The sequence below is a fragment of the Temnothorax nylanderi genome, unplaced genomic scaffold, assembly GCF_030848795.1.
Source record: "Temnothorax nylanderi isolate EJ_2023f unplaced genomic scaffold, tnyl_v1.0 TNYL_tig0114_pilon, whole genome shotgun sequence".
Classification (NCBI taxonomy): Eukaryota; Metazoa; Arthropoda; class Insecta; order Hymenoptera; family Formicidae; genus Temnothorax; species Temnothorax nylanderi.
This window is the reverse complement of record NW_027249176.1, coordinates 74,546-93,350: the sequence shown is the minus strand read 5'-3', so window position 1 is coordinate 93,350 and position 18,805 is coordinate 74,546. Positions and strand designations below refer to the sequence as shown.

Below are 18,805 nucleotides of genomic sequence, written 5' to 3'. Positions count from 1 at the left end.
ATAAGTAAAATTTGATTCTACTGTTAGTTTTTGATTTATCTTCCTATTTTATAAATCTATCGTGTCTTTTTATATCTATTGTCATTTTAATATGTTATTGTTACTTCAATTTCTTACTTTTCTCAATTATATATTTTTAGAAGCTGTTTAAGTTCTTAGTAGATAGTTACCATATGTTTCCAGAATTATTTTTAAATTACATTCTTCGAAAATTTTTTTTAGCTTTTGTTTTTTTTAGATATCTATATTACATAAATTATGTACGCATCCAAGAGAGAGAAATATATTCTGTGATTTTTATTAATTGCATGTTTTAATATAAGTTAGTAAACAGTTTGAATAATACTATTCTTGAAGTCATTTTTTACTATAGCTATTATTTCGATATCTTCAATATACAAATGAGTAGTATAGTTCTCATCGTAATTATTTGATGCCTTTTGTTGAGATCGTAGAAATCCAGCATCTAAAAAAATTAATTTAATATAATACATTTTCTACAATTATAGATGTTAATAATCTATAAGAGATGTTAATAATGTTTTCCTGGAAAAAAGAATAAGATCCTAGAGTTGATAAGTTTTATGAAAATACATTTCGGTATGTATACCTAAAATATCACGTCTTTTAAGCAGATAAATCTTAATTAATAAAAATGTTTCACGAAATTTATTCCTGGTAATGCTAGGAATAAATATATTGAAAATGAAATTTGTATGCTGAATATATTTTATGTAGGTATACTGAAAGAGAGAAACTATAATAAAACACAACTCATTTACTTATTTAAAAGCTGCCATATAAAACAAATAAAAAATAAAGTTTGATTAAAACTGACAATGATTTTAATGATTTTAAAATTCTTTATTCTTTTTCAAATTTTTTTAATTTATATGCTTACTATAATTCTCAATCTAACTTTTTAGAGTTTAAATGTATTAGACAAATCTATTATATGGAGGGGTAAAAGCCATAGTGGTGTAAGTCAAATAAATATTGACTCGTGTGCATAGATGCAATTTATGTATTGTATAGATTGCATCTATGCATACGAGTCAATATCTTAAAAAAATTGACTTACACCACTATGGCTTTTACCTTTCCATATATAACTGTACCATATTATTAAATATTAATCTTATGAAATTAAAGTAGAATTATTTAAAAAATAAAATTTAATAAATGACCAAAAATAGAAGTTAAAACTCACCTATACTCTCTCTTCTACTTCATATTTACTTCGTATTGGATGATACTAATGAATTCTGTTCTGCGTGGAAGGTCTCTACAACATGTTTAATAATAATAGTTAATCTACAAATTAAATATAATACACAGTTATCATTTTATTGTCGATTCGAGAAAGAGTAAATTATTGAAAACTTACTTATTCGTTTGTATTTCTTTTCACAATGTTTTCAGCAATTATGTAGTGATCTTCTTTTTAGAATTGCCTTCCAATATCTTCTAGCTGAAAATTGCCGTTGTTACTAGAAACCTAGAAATTTAATAATATTGTTAAAAATAAACAAAAGAAATATAGCTCTAAAATTAATTTTATAAAAAATGTGTACCTCTAAATTACTAGAAATATTTTATCCATCGTTTATCGTTTAGAAAAATTATCATCTTCTTATTTGGCTGCATTCGGGAAGCGATTAGCGCTATTTTCTTATTCTATCCTTGCTTTACACCTATTAATGAGCAATAAAGATAGAATGATGCAATAGCGCTAATAGCGCGCTCCTCGAATGCAGCCATAGTCTGATGCTCCAAACAGTATAGTCTAATGCATTAAAGAATTTTTTATCATTTTCTTTAAATATTTGTAAGATTTGTAATCAGCTTCTTTCAATTTTATCAACGATTTTCTTGTGTTCTACAGAATCCAAATTATTTTCATCTGTTCGTGGCTTTTGTGTTATCTAAAAAATTAATGAAGACTAAAGTGTATATAATTTAAAATATGAAACATATCTAAATACTTTTGATCTATTAATTTTGTTTTCTGTTTTCATTTGTTTTGTCATTATCATATATATCACTATCTATTTCATATATTTTTAAATCATAGAAAAGAGTTTCTTGTTCAAGGAACTCTCTCGTAACTACTTTGTTCAAATTTTGTTTCTTTTTCTTAATAATTGCTAATTTTTTCTTCTTGATGAGTTAAAAAATTTCTGATTTATTTTCATTTTTATTTCTATAATAAGCAAACTTTTATTATTAATTTGAATTGAATCTAGGAAAAATTATTATAAATTGTAAATATAAAATATAATTAAATGTGAGTGACAACAAGATTAGCACATGTATAATTTCCTTATTCCTTCTTCTTTTATCTTTAAACAGAATCAAGAGATTTATATATTATCTCATTAATAAGACATAAATTAAATTTTCTTACCTCTGCAATCTTTACTTCAATAAATTATTAAGGTATAAACACTCAATATGGACGTTTATATGAATACGAGTTTACTTACAATTTTCACATGCTTAGACTAGTAAGCCCAAACACCAAATGATTCCAAAGTTGTCGACCCATACATGCCTCCTACTGCTTCTGTACGCATGCGTATATGTACGCAGAGTTGACCACGTGCGATTGCCCTGATAAACTCGTGCTTAAATGTAACACATTTTGAAGCTTATAATACTTTTTTGTCTTTTCTGCCGATTATGCCGTTATTAAAATTATTATTAATTAGTACTTTTATCCCTACTTGTTATTAATGTCATTTTTGTTAATTATTTAAGTTATTTGAAATAAAGCTCTTTAGTACGTGCCAATTTTTTTTTAACAACAGGGACATTATTAAAATAAGTATTTAAGCAAATTTTAAAAAATATACTTTAAAACAGATATTAATTTAAACAAACAAGTAATTTATATTTAAAAATTTCTATAAATTTTATCTATAAATTTATATTAGAAACTTCCAAAAATTGTAAACTTTTGTCTTCGAAATTATTAACTTATTTAGGCTTTGATAACTTGCGATTCGATTGTACTACTACCGAAGCAATGATGTCACTGCCACAACACGCTCAGATAACAGTTTATGCCTAGCACGTTTACGCATTAAAATTCATGCTAAGAATTGCATGATCAGTAGGTACGAATAAATCCGAATCAAGATTCCTAGACACTTACTAATAATAAGTTTTATTGAAGATACTGGATTGTAATTATTTTTTATTTAATTGAACACATATTTGATTATTTCAAACTACTTCTTTAAGTCTTCCAGTCGAACACTTCAAACATTTCAAACTTTAATTTGGTATTTTTAATTATTCGAAATATATTCGAACAAATCAAGTTCTATTTCGCGAAATAAATGTGAAAAGAAGTCGAGTCTAATGTCATTGAGCGTACATGAAAACGGACATTCCGCAAAATCTCTTATCATTGAGTACCGTGTGGAGGGGGAAACGCGTTGATTATGCAGTTGTTACATGAACCTTTAACATACTTGATTGTAGATCTCTTGTGTCTGCGTATCTCGGTATCGTAAATCTAGCGAAAAGTGCGTTCTACGAAAATTGATTTGGATATGAGTACACGAAGACGACTCCTCGCTGCAACTGTGCGTTCTGTAGCTAAAGATTTTTCGTCTTTAACTATCGTTATCTATAACGATGCCTCTAATTATGTACATATGTCAATGTGCTGTCAATATGTGGTAATTATGCAGTTAATGTGTTAATTCAATCAAATCATTATGTTGCTTAATTGATACCAAATACTTGTTAAGAAAGTAAGTTTTCTAAAAAATTTATAATTGTATTTAATCAATCTATTTATTAATATTTTTTGTTTATATAATAGTGCTTTTTCTTTTAACGAAAAAACTCTATGAACATGTCAAAATAACTAAAATAAAAATCAACTTTTTTAAGATATTTTTATATACTTTTCTAAAATTTGTTTGTTGATGTTTGAAATGTTTTATATTTGTAAATTAAAAAAATAATTTTATAAAGTTTAAGTATTTTTTGAAAGTTTATATATATCTTATCATATAATTCTAGAAATAATTCTTATTTAGTGAGTTTTGCAATAAATTATGAATGTAAAAAAGGACTGTATGAAATTATCGATAAAAGTATTATCATTAATTTTTGCTTTTTATCAGACACGTATTTTATGTCGATACGTCAGGCTGAATCCGTTGAATTATAAATAATAATATAAGCTCGAACATGTGGTGCGCGTTATTTTAATCGGTATACATTAATGAATAATTTTGAATTCGCGGGTTTGCGTACACGTATCGCGCCTTCAAGATAACCGATTTGTCACGTGCGTTGTTCTAGCTCGAACTTATATAAACACATACTCGCGGCGCAAGCGATTAAACTAATGCCGTATATCGTCTGAGAGGTTTGCTTGTACACCTGAAACGCTCCTCAAAAATTTACAACATATTTTTACGATTTGGTGATTTGTGTGTATTTACGAGTGTACAAGATGAGCATAATATTAAGTTCACTCGCTGAAATCGTCGATTATTTTCCAAAACACTTCGGAAAACTTTGGTATATTGTCAGCCCAAAGGAAACGACTTTCGAGTTTTTGCACGAAGTGCCGGACTATCAACAACAGGTAACGTTTTCAATATGAAAAATTTTAATTATTTCGAATGCTATTAATTATATTTTATTAAACGTGTGCTATAATAATTCAAATTGATAATGCAGAAGAGACTAACAATATGTAGGTACTGGTTTAAAGAAGAATCATATATTGCTTTATAATATCTTTATACGATCACGAAATGAATATAAATTTAATGAATATTTGGAAGAAAAGTGTTAAAGTTTAAATAATTTACACTAAAATAAATACATTTTTAGAAACAATCTCAAGAATAATTTCAATTTTGAGTAATTTTTATTAAAGTTTATTGAATTTTGCTATTTTAACTTTACTTATTTAATGTAATAATAGTAATTTAATAAGATGGTAATGCTTTCCTGTACCTACTACAGTGTGAATTATCCAAGCTTCGATTGGCATTCAGTCCATTAGCATTCCGCACGAACAGCATCTACAAAATTCTTCTTTGAAAAATCTACTTGATACAGTTTATTCCAAAGTAGCATAAACGATGTCAAATGCATCGAGGAAGTCCAGTAATTTGAATGCGCAGCTGGCCTGTTACTTGTGTACGAACGCGGCAAGCTACATGAATCGTTAACAAGTCATATGTGCGCGCTATTCTTGTCGAGACCTCATTCGAATGTAGCACTAATACATGAAACTACGCGCAAAGCTTAACTTTCTGCGTACACACAATCTCTGATATTTATAGATATGGATACCGTTTTTTCTGCTGTTGATTCTGGAGCAATTAATATTGAGGAAGAAAAGATTCCGTTTAAACGATCAAGTGACATCATTATCACACTGGATGCTCATTGAAACTGTCCGGTAAGAATAAATTACGACTTATCCTTTACTACCAAGGTAGCAAGCTGACATTATTTGTCGTTATTTTAATTTTGAAATGATGTCTGTCGATATTTTGATGTCAAAATAGCGATAAATAACATCAGTTTGCTATATTTCGCTTCAGATCAGATGCGTTCACGAACACAATTCAGTTATTTGATTTTATTTAATTATGTCTTTTATCTAAAAGAATATAAAAAAACAAATATAAAGGGGATTGCATGAAGAAAAAACAAAAAGGAGACTTTAAATTCAGCAGTTATAAAAAATATAATAAGTATATAATAAATATAATAAGTGTATAATAAAGATAAAATATTTATATAAAAAGATAAAGATATAAAAAATAAATAAAGATAAAGATAATAAATATGTAAAGTATGAATATAAAATGTGTGTATTGTATTTATACATTTTTGTTTGTTTGACAAATTTAGACGAAAAGTCATTATCGGTTTCACAGAATTTTTTCTCGCGGTGCCGAATATTTTGTATACATTGCCATTTATGAGAGGTTCGGCAGAGGATACACTTTACCCTGGAACTCGCTATGGACATGGTATATTACCTTCATTGCCGTGGACTTTTGTTACTATTGGGCTCATCGCAGTAATCATGGTTAAATTCCTATCCAAACATTCCTCAGCATTTGACACAGCCGTCTCTCTCTCTTATCCTTTAATTTAAGATGTTAATTGATCTGCTTACAGAAGTTCACTTTTTATGGGCCTACCATCAAGTGCATCACAGCAGCGAGGAATTTAATTTCGCGGTTGGTCTGCGACAATCCATTCTACAACATTGGTGCAACTTTGTAAGTATCATTTCTCTAAAATTTCTTCAATACAAAAAATTTATTATGAAGGAAAATATTAATAATTTTAATTTTCGGTATTTTATATCTTTAAAAACCAATTAAAATAAATTAAAAATAAAAAATGTTTTTAAATTATAACTATAAAAGATTTAAAAATAAAATAAAATTTTGTAGTATTTATTGTATATATATTTTGATTTAAATATTTTTTGCAGGTAATTTATTTACCGCTTGCCTTTTTTATACCTCCATCGCACTTTATGGTCCATAATCAATTCAATTTAATATATCAATTGTGGATACATACAACAGTCATTGGTAATCTTGGACCACTCGAGTTGATTTTTAATACGCCTAAACATCATCGTGTTCATCATGGTAAATTAAATGTATAATACTTCTTTCCGCGACTTATATTATATACGCATTTTTTACATTTACAGGCTGCAATCTTTATTGCTTGGATAAGAATTACGGTGGTGTATTTATTGTATGGGATAGATTGTTCGGTACATTTCAAGAGGAAGAACAAAGAGAAGAAATAGTTTATGGACTAGTAGTTAATATTGAATCATTTAACGCGTTCTATCTGCAGGTAAAATTTATAAGTATAATAAATTATTACATGCCCTCAATAAATGATCGAAAAAAATGAGTTAGTACTTATATATTAATTGTAATAGAATTTAAAGTTGTTAGATACTTTAAATATGCCAATTTCTGCAATTTATTAATAAACAAAAAAAACTAAAGGAAGCAGAATTAAGAAATATTCGAAAGTTTGTGCATGATAATAATAAAATAAAAGTAATTTCGTACATAAGTGTGACAATTTAAATTATTCTTAAATATATTGTTTTCTGTAATGTTATAGATATTTTACTTAAAGGATTTAATTAAGAAAAGTATAAGTATGAGTACATGGGCTGATAAGTTTGCCGTTTACTGGAAAGGTCCTAGCTGGTTTCCAGGTGCACCACGTTTGGGTTTAGATGAATTTAAAATAAAGGTAAGAGAGATGATCAAAGGTGTATAGTAAATGTATAGTAACAATATATAAATGCGTTTTTTTATATTATTTATAAATAATTTCAAATTAATAAGAATTAAAACAAAAATTCAATTTATTTTAAATTTTGTCATGAAAGATATCAATCACTTCTTTGTCCCGTAGGTGAAACCCAGAGCCGTATACGATCCTTGTATACCAAAATGGCAAAAAATATACATAAGTGTGCAGTTTCTGATGGCCCTTTTCAATCATTATAAACTATACAAACCACAATATTATGAGGTGAGTTTTTAACATAATTCATTTGCTGTTAAATTTTTTATATAATTAATATTATTCCAGATTGTAAGCATAATAAATATTAAAATTAGTTATTAAATTTCTTAATAATAATGTCCGACAATTAAGTTTGTAGGTATATTTTTTTGAATAATTTTCTAATATTTTTTCGTAAATTAAAATTTTTACATATACAATTTTACATTGGTTAAACGATTCCTTATTTGATCTGCGACGAACCAATCATATATTTATTTATATTAAAACTTTAAAATATATATATATAAAACAATAAGTCATGCAGATTTGTAAAAACGAAATAAAACCGTATTGTTTATAGACTACTGTAACAAAAACTTTATCATTATGTACATATCGTTTCATTATCAAAGAGATAATTTGCTGCAAATTGTCCCTAACAATGTTTTTAAGTTGTACCAAAATAGTATTCTTATTAAAGGTAATACTACACAAGGCTTTTATCTATAGTAGATAAAAATTGTAAGCGCATGTAAAAAAGTAAAAAGGGTAGGAATGCATCTTATCAAATATAGGATATTTTTATCTGTAGTAGATAAAAATTGTAGGAATGCAAAAAAGTAAAAAGCATAGGACTGTATCTTATCAAATAGAAGATTTTTATCTGTAGTAAATTAAAACTGTAGGAATGTATAGTAAAAAGCATATAACACATAAAATTATAAAACTCAAGAAAAAGTACATAAAACAATTGAAATAATTTTCTTATATTCTTTTTATATATTTTTCATTTTCTTTTTCTCACTTTTAATGTAATTATAATAATGTAATATAATAAATGTAATAGTAAAAAATATATATTATAAAATGTATATAATAATATTTTTTTAATATACACATATATATGTATTATTGATATTGTTTACAAAAATTTACTAATCTTTTGATAGCTTTATATGCTTTCTGTACTGTCATGCTTTAAAATACTTATAAAAGATGTTTAAATGAATTTTTTGCAAAGTTTCAATTACATTATGATAAGTTTCAATTACACTATTATATTTGGTTGTACTTATACTGTATTCAATTACAACGTGGAAAATTTTGAGAAATACAAATATATTTTTATTGAAATAATTACTTGTGTAAAAATTAATTAATTATGTTTATGATGATTGGAGGTGTCTGAATTAAGCACATTAGGTTATTATCATTTACTTTGGTTCTATTTTTAGAATTTAGACGATCCTTGGATTATATTTGCAGTGGCGAACAACTTAATTGCCCTCGCCAGCATCGGTTTGTTATTTGATAAACGTGCGTTTATATATCCTAGCACCATTGAAATTGTGCGCTGTGCCCTTTATGTGTACTTCATGCGTATATACGAAGATAACTTAATCGATTATTTGATATATTACATACACGTGTGTCAATTGAACTGTATTTGGATACCTTTTTTCGTATATAGAATTTACAAGTATATTTATCTGTTTCTTCATTCACGAGATGTTGTATTTTATCAACGATCTTGAGAAAAAGGATTGAGAATTTGTATAATTACAATTTTAAAGCGTTACGTATAAAAAAAACCTCAAGAAACTTTTCTGTGTCAAAATTTACGTGTTAAGAAATATAATTTCGATTTATTTTATCACAGCGATAGCAAATGTTAAGTACTAACTGTGATATATGCGATTTGTTTAGATAAGAATGTGTAAAATTGTTGGCACTTAGTAATATCTGATAATAACAATTGAATTCGTAATAGATTTGATATATTAAATTCAGATATCAAAATTTTATTATATGTATAATATTGAAGTGATATTTTTGCTTGATAGTGTTCCATAAACAGAAATAATTATAATTTATTTATTGTAAATTATAATTTACTGATTATAAATTTTAATTTATTGATTATATATTTTAACTTATTTACAAAGTGTAAAAATTGACAAATTTATGTATACATTATTAATTTGTCATCATGATTGCTATTTTCTTAATGCTTCGTTGTTAGTAGTTCTATATAAGGCCTATTAGCACTATATTAATATCTACGGTTACCCAAATAAATTAATCAAAATGTTGAAAACATTGTGTAAATAAGCATGTAAGATGTATATGTATGTATGATTATATTCGTATACTTATATTATATAAATAGCGGCAATAGCGGAAATAATTATTATTACTATATTATCAACTATTTATTAAAATAAAGTGCAACCTTTTTTTATTAAAATTAATATTAAACATTGTATAACGATTATTGTAAGTGTAATAAATAAGATAAAAACGTATTTAGATATTTAAACTATAAAATAGAATTGTTTTTTTATTGTAAATAAATAAAATAAAACTTAGAAAATATTTTATCTTTCACGTATTACTCAAAAAAATATCAAGGAAAGTTTTAAACATGTGTGTAATGAAATTTTGCACGTTCGCTATTTGTTTATTGTTTGTTCGTGTAAAGTGTATCCTAGGAAGCGTTTACTTCTTATGTCAATCATATCACCCACATTAAACGACGCAGCAAACGTGTTAATACAATTTATAGGAAAAATAAATAAACGCGCGCACTAACAAGATTCAGATAATGCACAGATGTATATTTTCATTGTTAAGGAAACAAACTTTTTAAATCACATTATTATAACTTGTAATAATATACAATACATGTGTAAACATAATTGATAACATGTACAGTAACTTTTTATAATAAGAGAAACAAATGTAATAAGTTATCAAACAATTATTGGAATTATTTAAATAGAAAAGTATATATTTTGCTACTTTCCGTGTGTAATGTGTGTTGTCCTAAATATTATATTCGCATATAAAATTTTCTATTTAGATATTATGTATATGTCTTCCTTTGTAAACATGCGTTAAGATAGCATTATTGTATTTTTGAGTTTCGCAGACATCGCTTGAAATCATTACACGATACGAAGTACGTCAAATATATTGTAAAATTTTACGAAAGCGCATCCACAAAGACATCCCATAATCAAAATGTTTATAAAACACGCTATAAGAGTACAGTGTCGTACGCGTTATAATACAAGTACAACATGTAAGTAGGACTTCAAAGTATGTGTAAAATGCAACTTAATTGTATGTAAAGATTTCAAAAACAGTTAAGATCGTTTGCGTTTTTCCTGAACGAATATACAGCAAGAATTATTACAACAAATATGTCGGTCCAAATTTAATAATGACAAACAAGCAAGCGCCTTCCCCACCTCCTTATCCCACGCAACAATATTATATTTTAAAGATAGCAACTATCTTACTTAAGCATAATATAAATGTTATCAGAAGACATCGCGTAAAACAAGGACAAAATGTAATACTATCTTTTATATCCACAATGCACAAGTTCTTTAGTACATTATATTTAATATCGTGTTTTACATATAAAGCTTCTTGAGTTATTCATATGTTTATGAAATCGTGGCAAAAATCCTTCCTGATGGTCCGCTTATCTAAAATTAAAAACAAAATATAATTAGTCCTCTAATTACAGATTTAGCAAGAGAAAGAGGGAAAAAGCTGTTTTTTTTTTTTTTAAATTAATTTCACCATGTTTTATTGTAGGAATAAAATATATATTTATCATCCAAAAATAATAACAAAATAAAGGTTTTTAGAGATATTCAAAATTGTTATTATAAATTACTTTAAAAATGAAACACAGATAATATGTTTCAAAAATCTTTTTAAAATTCAAACAAAATATACCTACATATAGCTATCTCTTTATAATATAGACATTTATTTTTTTCTTTATATAGTTTAATATCTAATTAGACAATTATCAATGTAAATTAAAATTCCTTTACGTAGAACACTTACCCACGAAAATTGTCCTATGTACCGCTACTTGGTGACGTTTTCATTTTGTCACTTCTCGTTCCCGTCGAAGACGTTCGTCCGACAGAACGGTCGACCGCCGTTTCTTCCTCTGCGTGTCGCCCGTTGCTGCCGCTGCTTCTCTCGGATGCTCCAACATCATGTTGCTCTAACAAAGGCATCTCAAGAGAATCCGAGGAAATGCGTCTCGCACCATATTGCTCGGCGGTTTCCGGCGTTTCCTTTGTGTCTTTTATATTGTTCAACGAATCCGAGCTCAAGGACGGAAGGTCCAGAGTCGTCTTCATCTCCAAGGAATCGGAGCTTCTACACAGTGGGTGATATTTCTTCTCAGTATCTTCCAATTCTAGAGAGTCCGTACTGGTCTCCATAATATTGCTTTCTTTCTGTGCCGCTGCTCGTGCTTCATCGAGTTCTTCCGTTTCCTCCGGAAGGATTTCCGAAATTGGTTGAGCGCTAACTCTCTCAGCATCGGTACCCTCGATCTGCGAGATATCCTCTGTAGTGTCGTCTTGCCGCTCGAGTTTCTCCACGTTGGACTGCGCGATGCGTATTATCTCGTCAATCTCTTTTATCCTCTTTTCGTAATCGTCCGATCCGGAAGTGCTAGGATTGACCGAGCCAGCCGCACTGGTCTCTGCTCTCGAACGTGGCAGATTCTCGAATTTATATTTGTTCTCCGGACTCTCATGTTCCAATAGTTCCTCTTCCTCACGGGCCCGCACCTCCATCAGATGAGCCTCTCTGCAGGCCTTCTCCAGACCCTCGAAATCCTTTAGCGAGGACAACGAGACGTCGTCACCGTGACCCGAACGACTGGTCACGTATCTCCTCGGAAGACTGCCGTTGCTGCTGGAATCTTGAGAGCCGGATTGTAACTTTCGCGCGTTCTCGGCCGCCACGGTGCTCTCCAAGTGCTCGAATTCCTGCAGCGAGGTCAAGGACACGGTGTCGTGATCTGTAGGCTTGGTGAAATATTTCTTTCCTAAGACGTCGTAGTCCGGCGTGCTACTGAAGCTACCGCGCATACTTCCCACACTGCCTATGGACTCCTTGTGGCTGCCTAAACTGCCGAGTCTACTGCTGCCGGCCTCGAAATCGGTGACCTCCTCTTCCTTGATGTCCTCCAACGGTCCGCGGTCATACTCGATATCGTAGACTCTCGCATCCGCGTGGAACTGCATCTCTATCCACTTCTTGTTCTCATACTGCTCCTCGTCGGAATAGGATTGAGATTGATCGTCGTTCGACGCCTGGGGCGGGCTCTCCTCGGTTTCGAAGTCGAATAGATCGTTGTTCCTCGACGCCTGACTCGTTGATACCTGCGTGTCCTCTTTAGTCTTCGCGATTAAGTTTTCTAGATCACGGTCGTACTGTTTGCTGGTGGTCTGAGGTACCGAGCTGATGCGAATGCTCTTACCCTCGGCATCGAACTCCTCCGCTTCACGCCCAACTTCCTCGATCACCACAAAGTCGTCCATGATATCGGGCTTGTCCACGAGCTCGAATGAATCGCTGTCGGGTGAATGACGCTCAGACTTGTCCTTGTCTATAACATTCTCTACGACCGTGTCGAAGGACATGCCTGATGCCGAGGATAGGGACATGCTGGCCTGTTGCAGCATAGAGTGGACGGATGTCATCGGTTCGAGACCCTCGTCTCCAGCCATCTCGTGATCCGATCTCTGTTCTAGACTCGCCACCCTTTCCGCATCCGTCGTATCTGCGTCTTTTTCCTCTTCGAGCTTCGTATCTCTTTGCGCTTCTAAACCTTCCACCTTTTCCTCTTCGAGCTCCTCGCTATCGCTGGGCCTGGCAACTCGCGTAGATATCACCTGTGTGCATACGCTCTGAACCCCGTCCTCGGATACCCGCGACGTCATTATGTCCACGGATTGAAGAACCCCGGGCGCATCCATGGAGACGGAAGTGGCTGAGTCCGCGACTCTGGCCTGATCCTCTTCCAACACTTCGCCCATGGACTCTGCCTCCATATTGACGCTGTCGTCTATGATCTGTTGGAAAATCATCTCGGACGAACGCTTCATACGACACGGTATATGACTGTCGATTTTGTCCATGGCATCGTCCATTGGTATTTCTTCGCTACCGGAAGAGTCCGACGCCTCGGCCATCTCCTGTTCCGCGTCCAACGCGCTTTCCAGGTTCTCATCTATCTCGTCCGCATCTACGTCGGCTTCCTCCGAAGGTACCAGGGTCTCTGACAGTTCACTGGTACTGTCAATGCTGCCGAGATGACCCGAACTAAGAGAATTCAAGGACTTCATGGATTCGTGGGAGCTCAATGTACTCGCTGCAGTCTGATACTCTTGCGATGTTGGTAGTGTCTTCGACGTTGCCTCATGTTCGACAGACATCATCGCCGTCTCGTACTCCGAAGCGGTTCCGGATTGTACGCCACCCGCGGCGGACTGCATCGCCTCGACGTCGGACGAACTGGGTCTGCTTCCACTACCAACTTCATAGTCACAGGACTGATAGTTGCTGCTCTCGCCAGAACTCGAAACATCGGCTTCGCTCTCCGAGGTCTTAACTCTCTTCGATATTCTGGCCGGTTTCTGACGTCTTCTGGGTGCCGGTTGGGGCGGTGCCAAAGAGTAGCTGTCGTCCCTTCCATCCATGTCCGAACCGACGTCTGACGATCTACTGATGGGAAGCGGACTGGGACGACCCTCCTCTTCTTCCTCCAGTTGTTCTTCAACGGTTATTATGGTTTCTTCTTCTTCGTGCTTCTCGATATCGATTTCAGGTGCTTTAACTGTACTAGCTGGGATGTCTTTAGTGATAGCAGTTGCTTGGACAGATAGTTTATCATCGACGGTGTCTTTCGTGTCTTCCTGCTTTGCTTCGTCAAATTTTTGAGCTTCCACAATCGACGGTTCGCTGTATGCAGTAATTTCAGTTTCGGTTTCCGGTTCAACCTCCGCAGGAACATGTTCAATGGACGGTGGTCTGTATAAAAACGGCAAATCGTTTGGAATGGATTCCGGTTGGAGTTTGAACTGAAACTCTGAAGGTGAATCTTTGATCTGAAACACGGTCTGATTATTCTCGCTCAACTCTTCTATCAAGTCCTGTTTAGCGGCTTCCAAGGACTCTTTTACCTCGGCGATCTCTTTTTTCACCACTTGATCGAGCACCGTTATCGCGTATCGCGCGCTCAAATCGACGCTCTGGAGATCATCTTTCTTAATTTTCAAGGCACAAGTATCGGAAGGAGCAGTCGTCGATTTGCTGGGCTTGTCGTGCTTGTCGGTGGTTTTTTCCATATGTCGTTTATATTCCTCACTGGGAGGTTTGATCTTCGCCAAATAAGTCTCCGTCCATTCTTTTAGCACGTCATCAACTCTCGCGCACTTCGGTAGTTCTGATTCTTCTTTCGTGGCTTCTGACTCTTTTATTGTCTTATCGGTAGCTTCAAGTTTTTCCTGTTTTCGTGTTTCTTCAGCTACAATATGCTGCATAACATCCACTTTTTCTTTCTTCATTATAGATACTTTATCCGCAGAAATGCCTCTTTGGAAAGTTTCTTTGCTTGTTTCCGAAGCTTTAGTTTCCACAGTTAAATCTTTCACTTCCTCCTCTTTCATAGGTATCATTTCCGTAACGGCTTCGGTAATACTCGTTTCCCAGTCAAAATCTTCACGAGGTATCGATTGTCGTATCCTAGCCGCGTATTCGTCCGTCGGCGTCTTGGCGTCGTATTCCCGTTGCAGAGTGTCGATCAACTCTTGGCAAGAAATATCTAATTTATTTTCTATCAGTTCGCTCTCGAAGTCCGGCTCGGTCACCGGGGTCACGGTAAATTTTGTTACCTTCGTCGTAGTAGTCGTTACAGCCACGTTAACATCACTGGCAACCGATTCTTTGATCGATTCAATCACACTGATCTCCTCCGAAGACTTAGTCACGGACTCTTGTTCCAAGTCCACGGATTCATCCTGCGAGGAAGTGCGGGCACGTTGTAAGGACGATTCGTACTCCTCCAGCTCCTGATTGAACACCTGAGAGGGCTGTAGCGTTTCTGATATCTCAATCTTCTCATCGCCGATCATCCAGTCCACCGGCTTGATCTCCAGATCGCGTACATTCTTCACCCTCGGTGAGACCAACGGCGGGCTCTCAATTTCGAAACTGTCCGCCCTTCGTCTATCCCCTGCGTCGTATTCTCTCGATGAAACACGCTCGTGAGCCGGAGGATACACAGCGTCCTCGGACACTGTGCTAGAACTGACAGTCACATCTTTCTCCTGAGCGATCTTGTCCAAAGAATCTACAGCCACACTCTCGTGTAAGGAAGCTACGTCCCTGCTAGTCTGTTCGGATACTTTGTGCTCGTCTAACTCCAAGGACGGCACGTCGAACGAGTCCTGTCGACTGTCTATACCTGGTTCCAAGATCTCTAGCACTCTAGCACCCGAAATCTCCGACACTACCTTGTCTTTCGAGAGAGTATCGCTTATATCCCTCTGAAGTGGCTCAATATGACCGCTCGATCTGTCCGAACGAAGTTTCTCGGATTGTGGACTGATCGTAGGCTTAGATATATCCTCTAGTTCACCAGTATCAACGTCGATAGTTTCTTCAAGATCAATCTGCTCGGATATACTGCTCGGGCTTATAGTGATGTCTCTGTCCTGGAGTTTCGCTTGCGAAGATGATTGTAAACTTTCCTCTCGATCATGCGCTGACGATTCCTCATCTTTTGTTATGTCCTCGCTTATACTGTCTCTGTATTCTTTCTCGAATATTTCTTCTTGTATGGACATTTTCGAGTGTGCAATCGGATGATCCATCAATTGTTCGTCCTTCTGCATAATGCTTTCGAATTTTTTCGTTAGGTCGTCTGCCAGTTTCTCATGATCAGTATCGCTGCTCTCAGACATCAACTGATCTAAATATTCTTTACTCAACATCTGCGATTTCAATCCCGACGTCGACGATCTTCTCTCAATTTCACTTTCAATCGACTGTATCAGACCCTCCGCTATATTCCGCGCTTCGATTTCTTTGGCGATTAATTGTTCTTTTTTCTCCAAAGATATCGGAGCTTCTCTGCTCGGAAGTTGTTCGTCTTTTTTAATTTTTTCAGTCGAATCCCTTGTCTTGTCCCTTTGACCAGGTACAAATTGCTCATCCTTAAAACTCTCCAAGCTCTCTCTGTAAGATTGTCCTTTAGCGACCATTTCAACCTTTTCCAAGTCTATTCCTTCGACTTTAGCTGTTTTAGGCAATTCCTTAACGTCCTCTACTTTCTTTGCGTCGTCCCTCTTGATCCTAATCGCCACATCCACGTCGCTTTGCCTGTCCCTACTAGTCCCAGATTTTTTCGTCGCGGTTCCCTCGCTGTCCTCTAGCAGTTTAAATAATTCTTCCTTTTTACTCTTCGCTCTGGACTCAGAAGCGCTCGCGTCTATCACTTCCTTACCTTCCATCACGTTCATTGACATCTTCTGCACAGCGGTCTTATCCACCTCTTCGCTCTTGCTCTTTTTCTCCTCTTTCGTCTCAGCCGATGACTCCTTAGTCAGCTTAGACTCCGAGGATTTTTTCCGTTCCACTTTCTCCTTCTCCTCATGAGTTATAAATTTATCCGCGCCGCTGGAGATTTCCGACGAAAACACCTCCTTCTTCTCCACCTTACTTGTAGCCTGTGTGTCGACCTTCGAAGTAACCGTATCGAAATCCTTGTCTCTCATCGCACTTATGTCCTCGAACATCTTAAACGCGTCCTGCGCGTCGGTGAAGGTTTTGGAAAAAGTCTGCGTCTTACTCTTCGTGGTCGAGCGTTCCTCGTGCCGCGAAGTAACCTCCTCGCTGGATTTCCTCTCGGTGATAGTGATGGTCTCGCCATCTTTTCGTCCCGGCAAATCTTTCTTTGCTCCTTCTTTATCCTTTGCCCCTTCCATGATACGTTTAGGTATACGGGATTCAAATTCCTTCTTCTTGCTGGATGGCGAGGCAACGTCCTTTTCTTTCTCCGCGATTAGAGAACTTTTTACCGGTCTCTCCTCAGATTTCTCCTCAGGTTTCTCTACTTTGCCTTTTCCTTCTTTCTGACTTTTATCCTTCTCAGCCATTGCAGTGGAAATCGGAATGCGAGATTCTTTCTTCATCTGTTTGACATCTGTGTCAACAGTGGATTTTCTCTCCTTGTCGAGACTAATACCAGCCATCATCTTCTTTGCCGCCTCTTCTTCGATGATTCGCCTTTCCTCTTCGAGGAATTGCTCGATCTCCTTTTTATCATCCAAAGGAAACGATTCGTTCCTAATGTCCGTTCGTGATCTCTCAACGTCGCCCATAGTTTGCACTTTGTACATGGTATCTGGTAAACTCTCTTTAAATATCTTCGTTTCTACGCTAACTTCTGGAACTGATTTACCACTCGCATCTTTGATTTGCATCGATTTGTGGATCTGCTCCTGCATTTGAGTTCCGTCTTTTTGTATCTTATAGGTGATTGTTGTTTCCTTCGTTGTCGTTTGCTTTCCGGCCAACTTCTCCTTGCTCAATGACGTCTCCGGTCGTTCCTCTTCTTGCACGATGCGTATCGATGTATCAGGCTTCATGTGCATTTCCTCAGCGAGTTCTCTTTCCTTATTCAATAATTCCTTGCAAATCTCCATCATCGGCTGAGTTGTTACCTTTTGAACTTCTTCACGCACCTCTTTGTCGTCGTCCTTTTTCTTTTTATCCTTCCACGGCTCCTTCGTCCATTTATCGCTCTCCGTAGCAGCTTTCAAAATCTTCTCTATCTCTCTCGCTTCCGCCACATGTTTTTCCTGAATATCAATCTTCTCCTTTGTCATTTCCACCGTACTCTTTTCCGCGCAACTTTTCTGCTCGTCGATCGACTTGCCTTTGAGAGACTTGTCTTTTTCGGACTTGGAAGAGTCTTGCTGGTGCACTTTCGGTGTTCCCTTCACCATCTCCTTCTGTATTTGCTCCTCAAAGTAATGCGCTTTCTCCGCCACCGAACACTCCGAGATATCTGGCACGTTGATGTCCTCGATGGTCTCCGATCTTATGACGTCCGACATACCCTCCGTTGTCCCATCACCCTCCTCGGACACGACATTCGGCAGGCACTCGCTATCGCTCTCGTTAATGGTCAACTGAGAGGTCCTCGAGATCTCGGATTCGGAACGCTGGTAATTTTCGCGTTTCCTCGAGATATCCTCCCAGAATTTACGCTTCTCCGAGTACGTCTGCCTTTCGAGATCGGGCGACAGATCCGGTTCCGACTGACCGGCGCCTACTTTATTGGGATAACTAGCATCTACGGATTCTAGGGGACAAGCCGCTTTTTGTGCAAAGGATTCGTGGATAGCGGCATCTAGAACAACCA

The 18,805-nt window shown here is 35.0% G+C and overlaps 2 protein-coding genes and 1 long non-coding RNA gene across 9 annotated transcripts in view; 1 reads left to right on the top strand and 2 right to left on the bottom strand.

Annotated features, from left to right (window-relative positions):
* Positions 1–518: 518 nt before the first annotated feature.
* On the bottom strand, positions 519–3,294 carry LOC139776187 (uncharacterized). The gene is made up of 5 exons (XR_011719021.1): positions 3,158–3,294; positions 2,408–2,627; positions 1,575–1,925; positions 1,388–1,498; positions 519–1,285 (listed from the first exon to the last, which is right to left on the bottom strand). It is a non-coding gene; the product is annotated as an uncharacterized lncRNA (long non-coding RNA).
* Positions 3,203–10,356, top strand: LOC139776183 (alkylglycerol monooxygenase). Of its 3 annotated transcripts, none has more exons than XM_071712708.1 (10): positions 3,203–3,689; positions 4,324–4,612; positions 5,322–5,440; positions 5,925–6,079; positions 6,172–6,275; positions 6,494–6,656; positions 6,722–6,873; positions 7,153–7,287; positions 7,453–7,572; positions 8,784–10,356. In XM_071712708.1, exons 2-10 carry the CDS (start codon positions 4,478–4,480, stop codon positions 9,081–9,083), a joined length of 1,383 nt encoding a protein of 460 aa, XP_071568809.1. In that variant the 5' UTR covers positions 3,203–3,689; positions 4,324–4,477; the 3' UTR covers positions 9,084–10,356. The 3 variants fall into 3 exon arrangements, with proteins under 3 accessions (XP_071568809.1, XP_071568808.1, XP_071568807.1); XM_071712707.1 differs by having other exon boundaries at positions 3,203–3,764; XM_071712706.1 differs by lacking the exon at positions 3,203–3,689 and having other exon boundaries at positions 3,814–4,612.
* The window catches only part of LOC139776180 (uncharacterized), a 30,113-nt gene continuing 21,453 nt past the window's right edge, over positions 10,146–18,805 (bottom strand). For all 5 annotated transcript variants that reach the window (XM_071712700.1, XM_071712699.1, XM_071712696.1 and 2 more), the window contains 2 exons: positions 11,416–18,793; positions 10,146–11,045 (listed from right to left, as the gene is read on the bottom strand). In XM_071712700.1, coding sequence (XP_071568801.1) covers positions 11,430–18,793 — 7,364 coding nt within the window. In that variant the 3' untranslated portion in view covers positions 10,146–11,045; positions 11,416–11,429. The remainder of the gene's footprint in view (positions 11,046–11,415; positions 18,794–18,805) is intronic.

Coding starts and splice junctions, on each gene's coding strand:
- LOC139776183 (XM_071712708.1), top strand. CDS start 4,478: ATGAGCATAATATTAAGTTCACTCGCTGAAATCGTCGATTATTTTCCA. Junction 5,441..5,924: donor ATGCTCATTGAAACTGTCCG/GTAAGAATAAAT, acceptor TCGGTTTCACAG/AATTTTTTCTCGCGGTGCCG. Junction 7,288..7,452: donor TAGATGAATTTAAAATAAAG/GTAAGAGAGATG, acceptor TTTGTCCCGTAG/GTGAAACCCAGAGCCGTATA.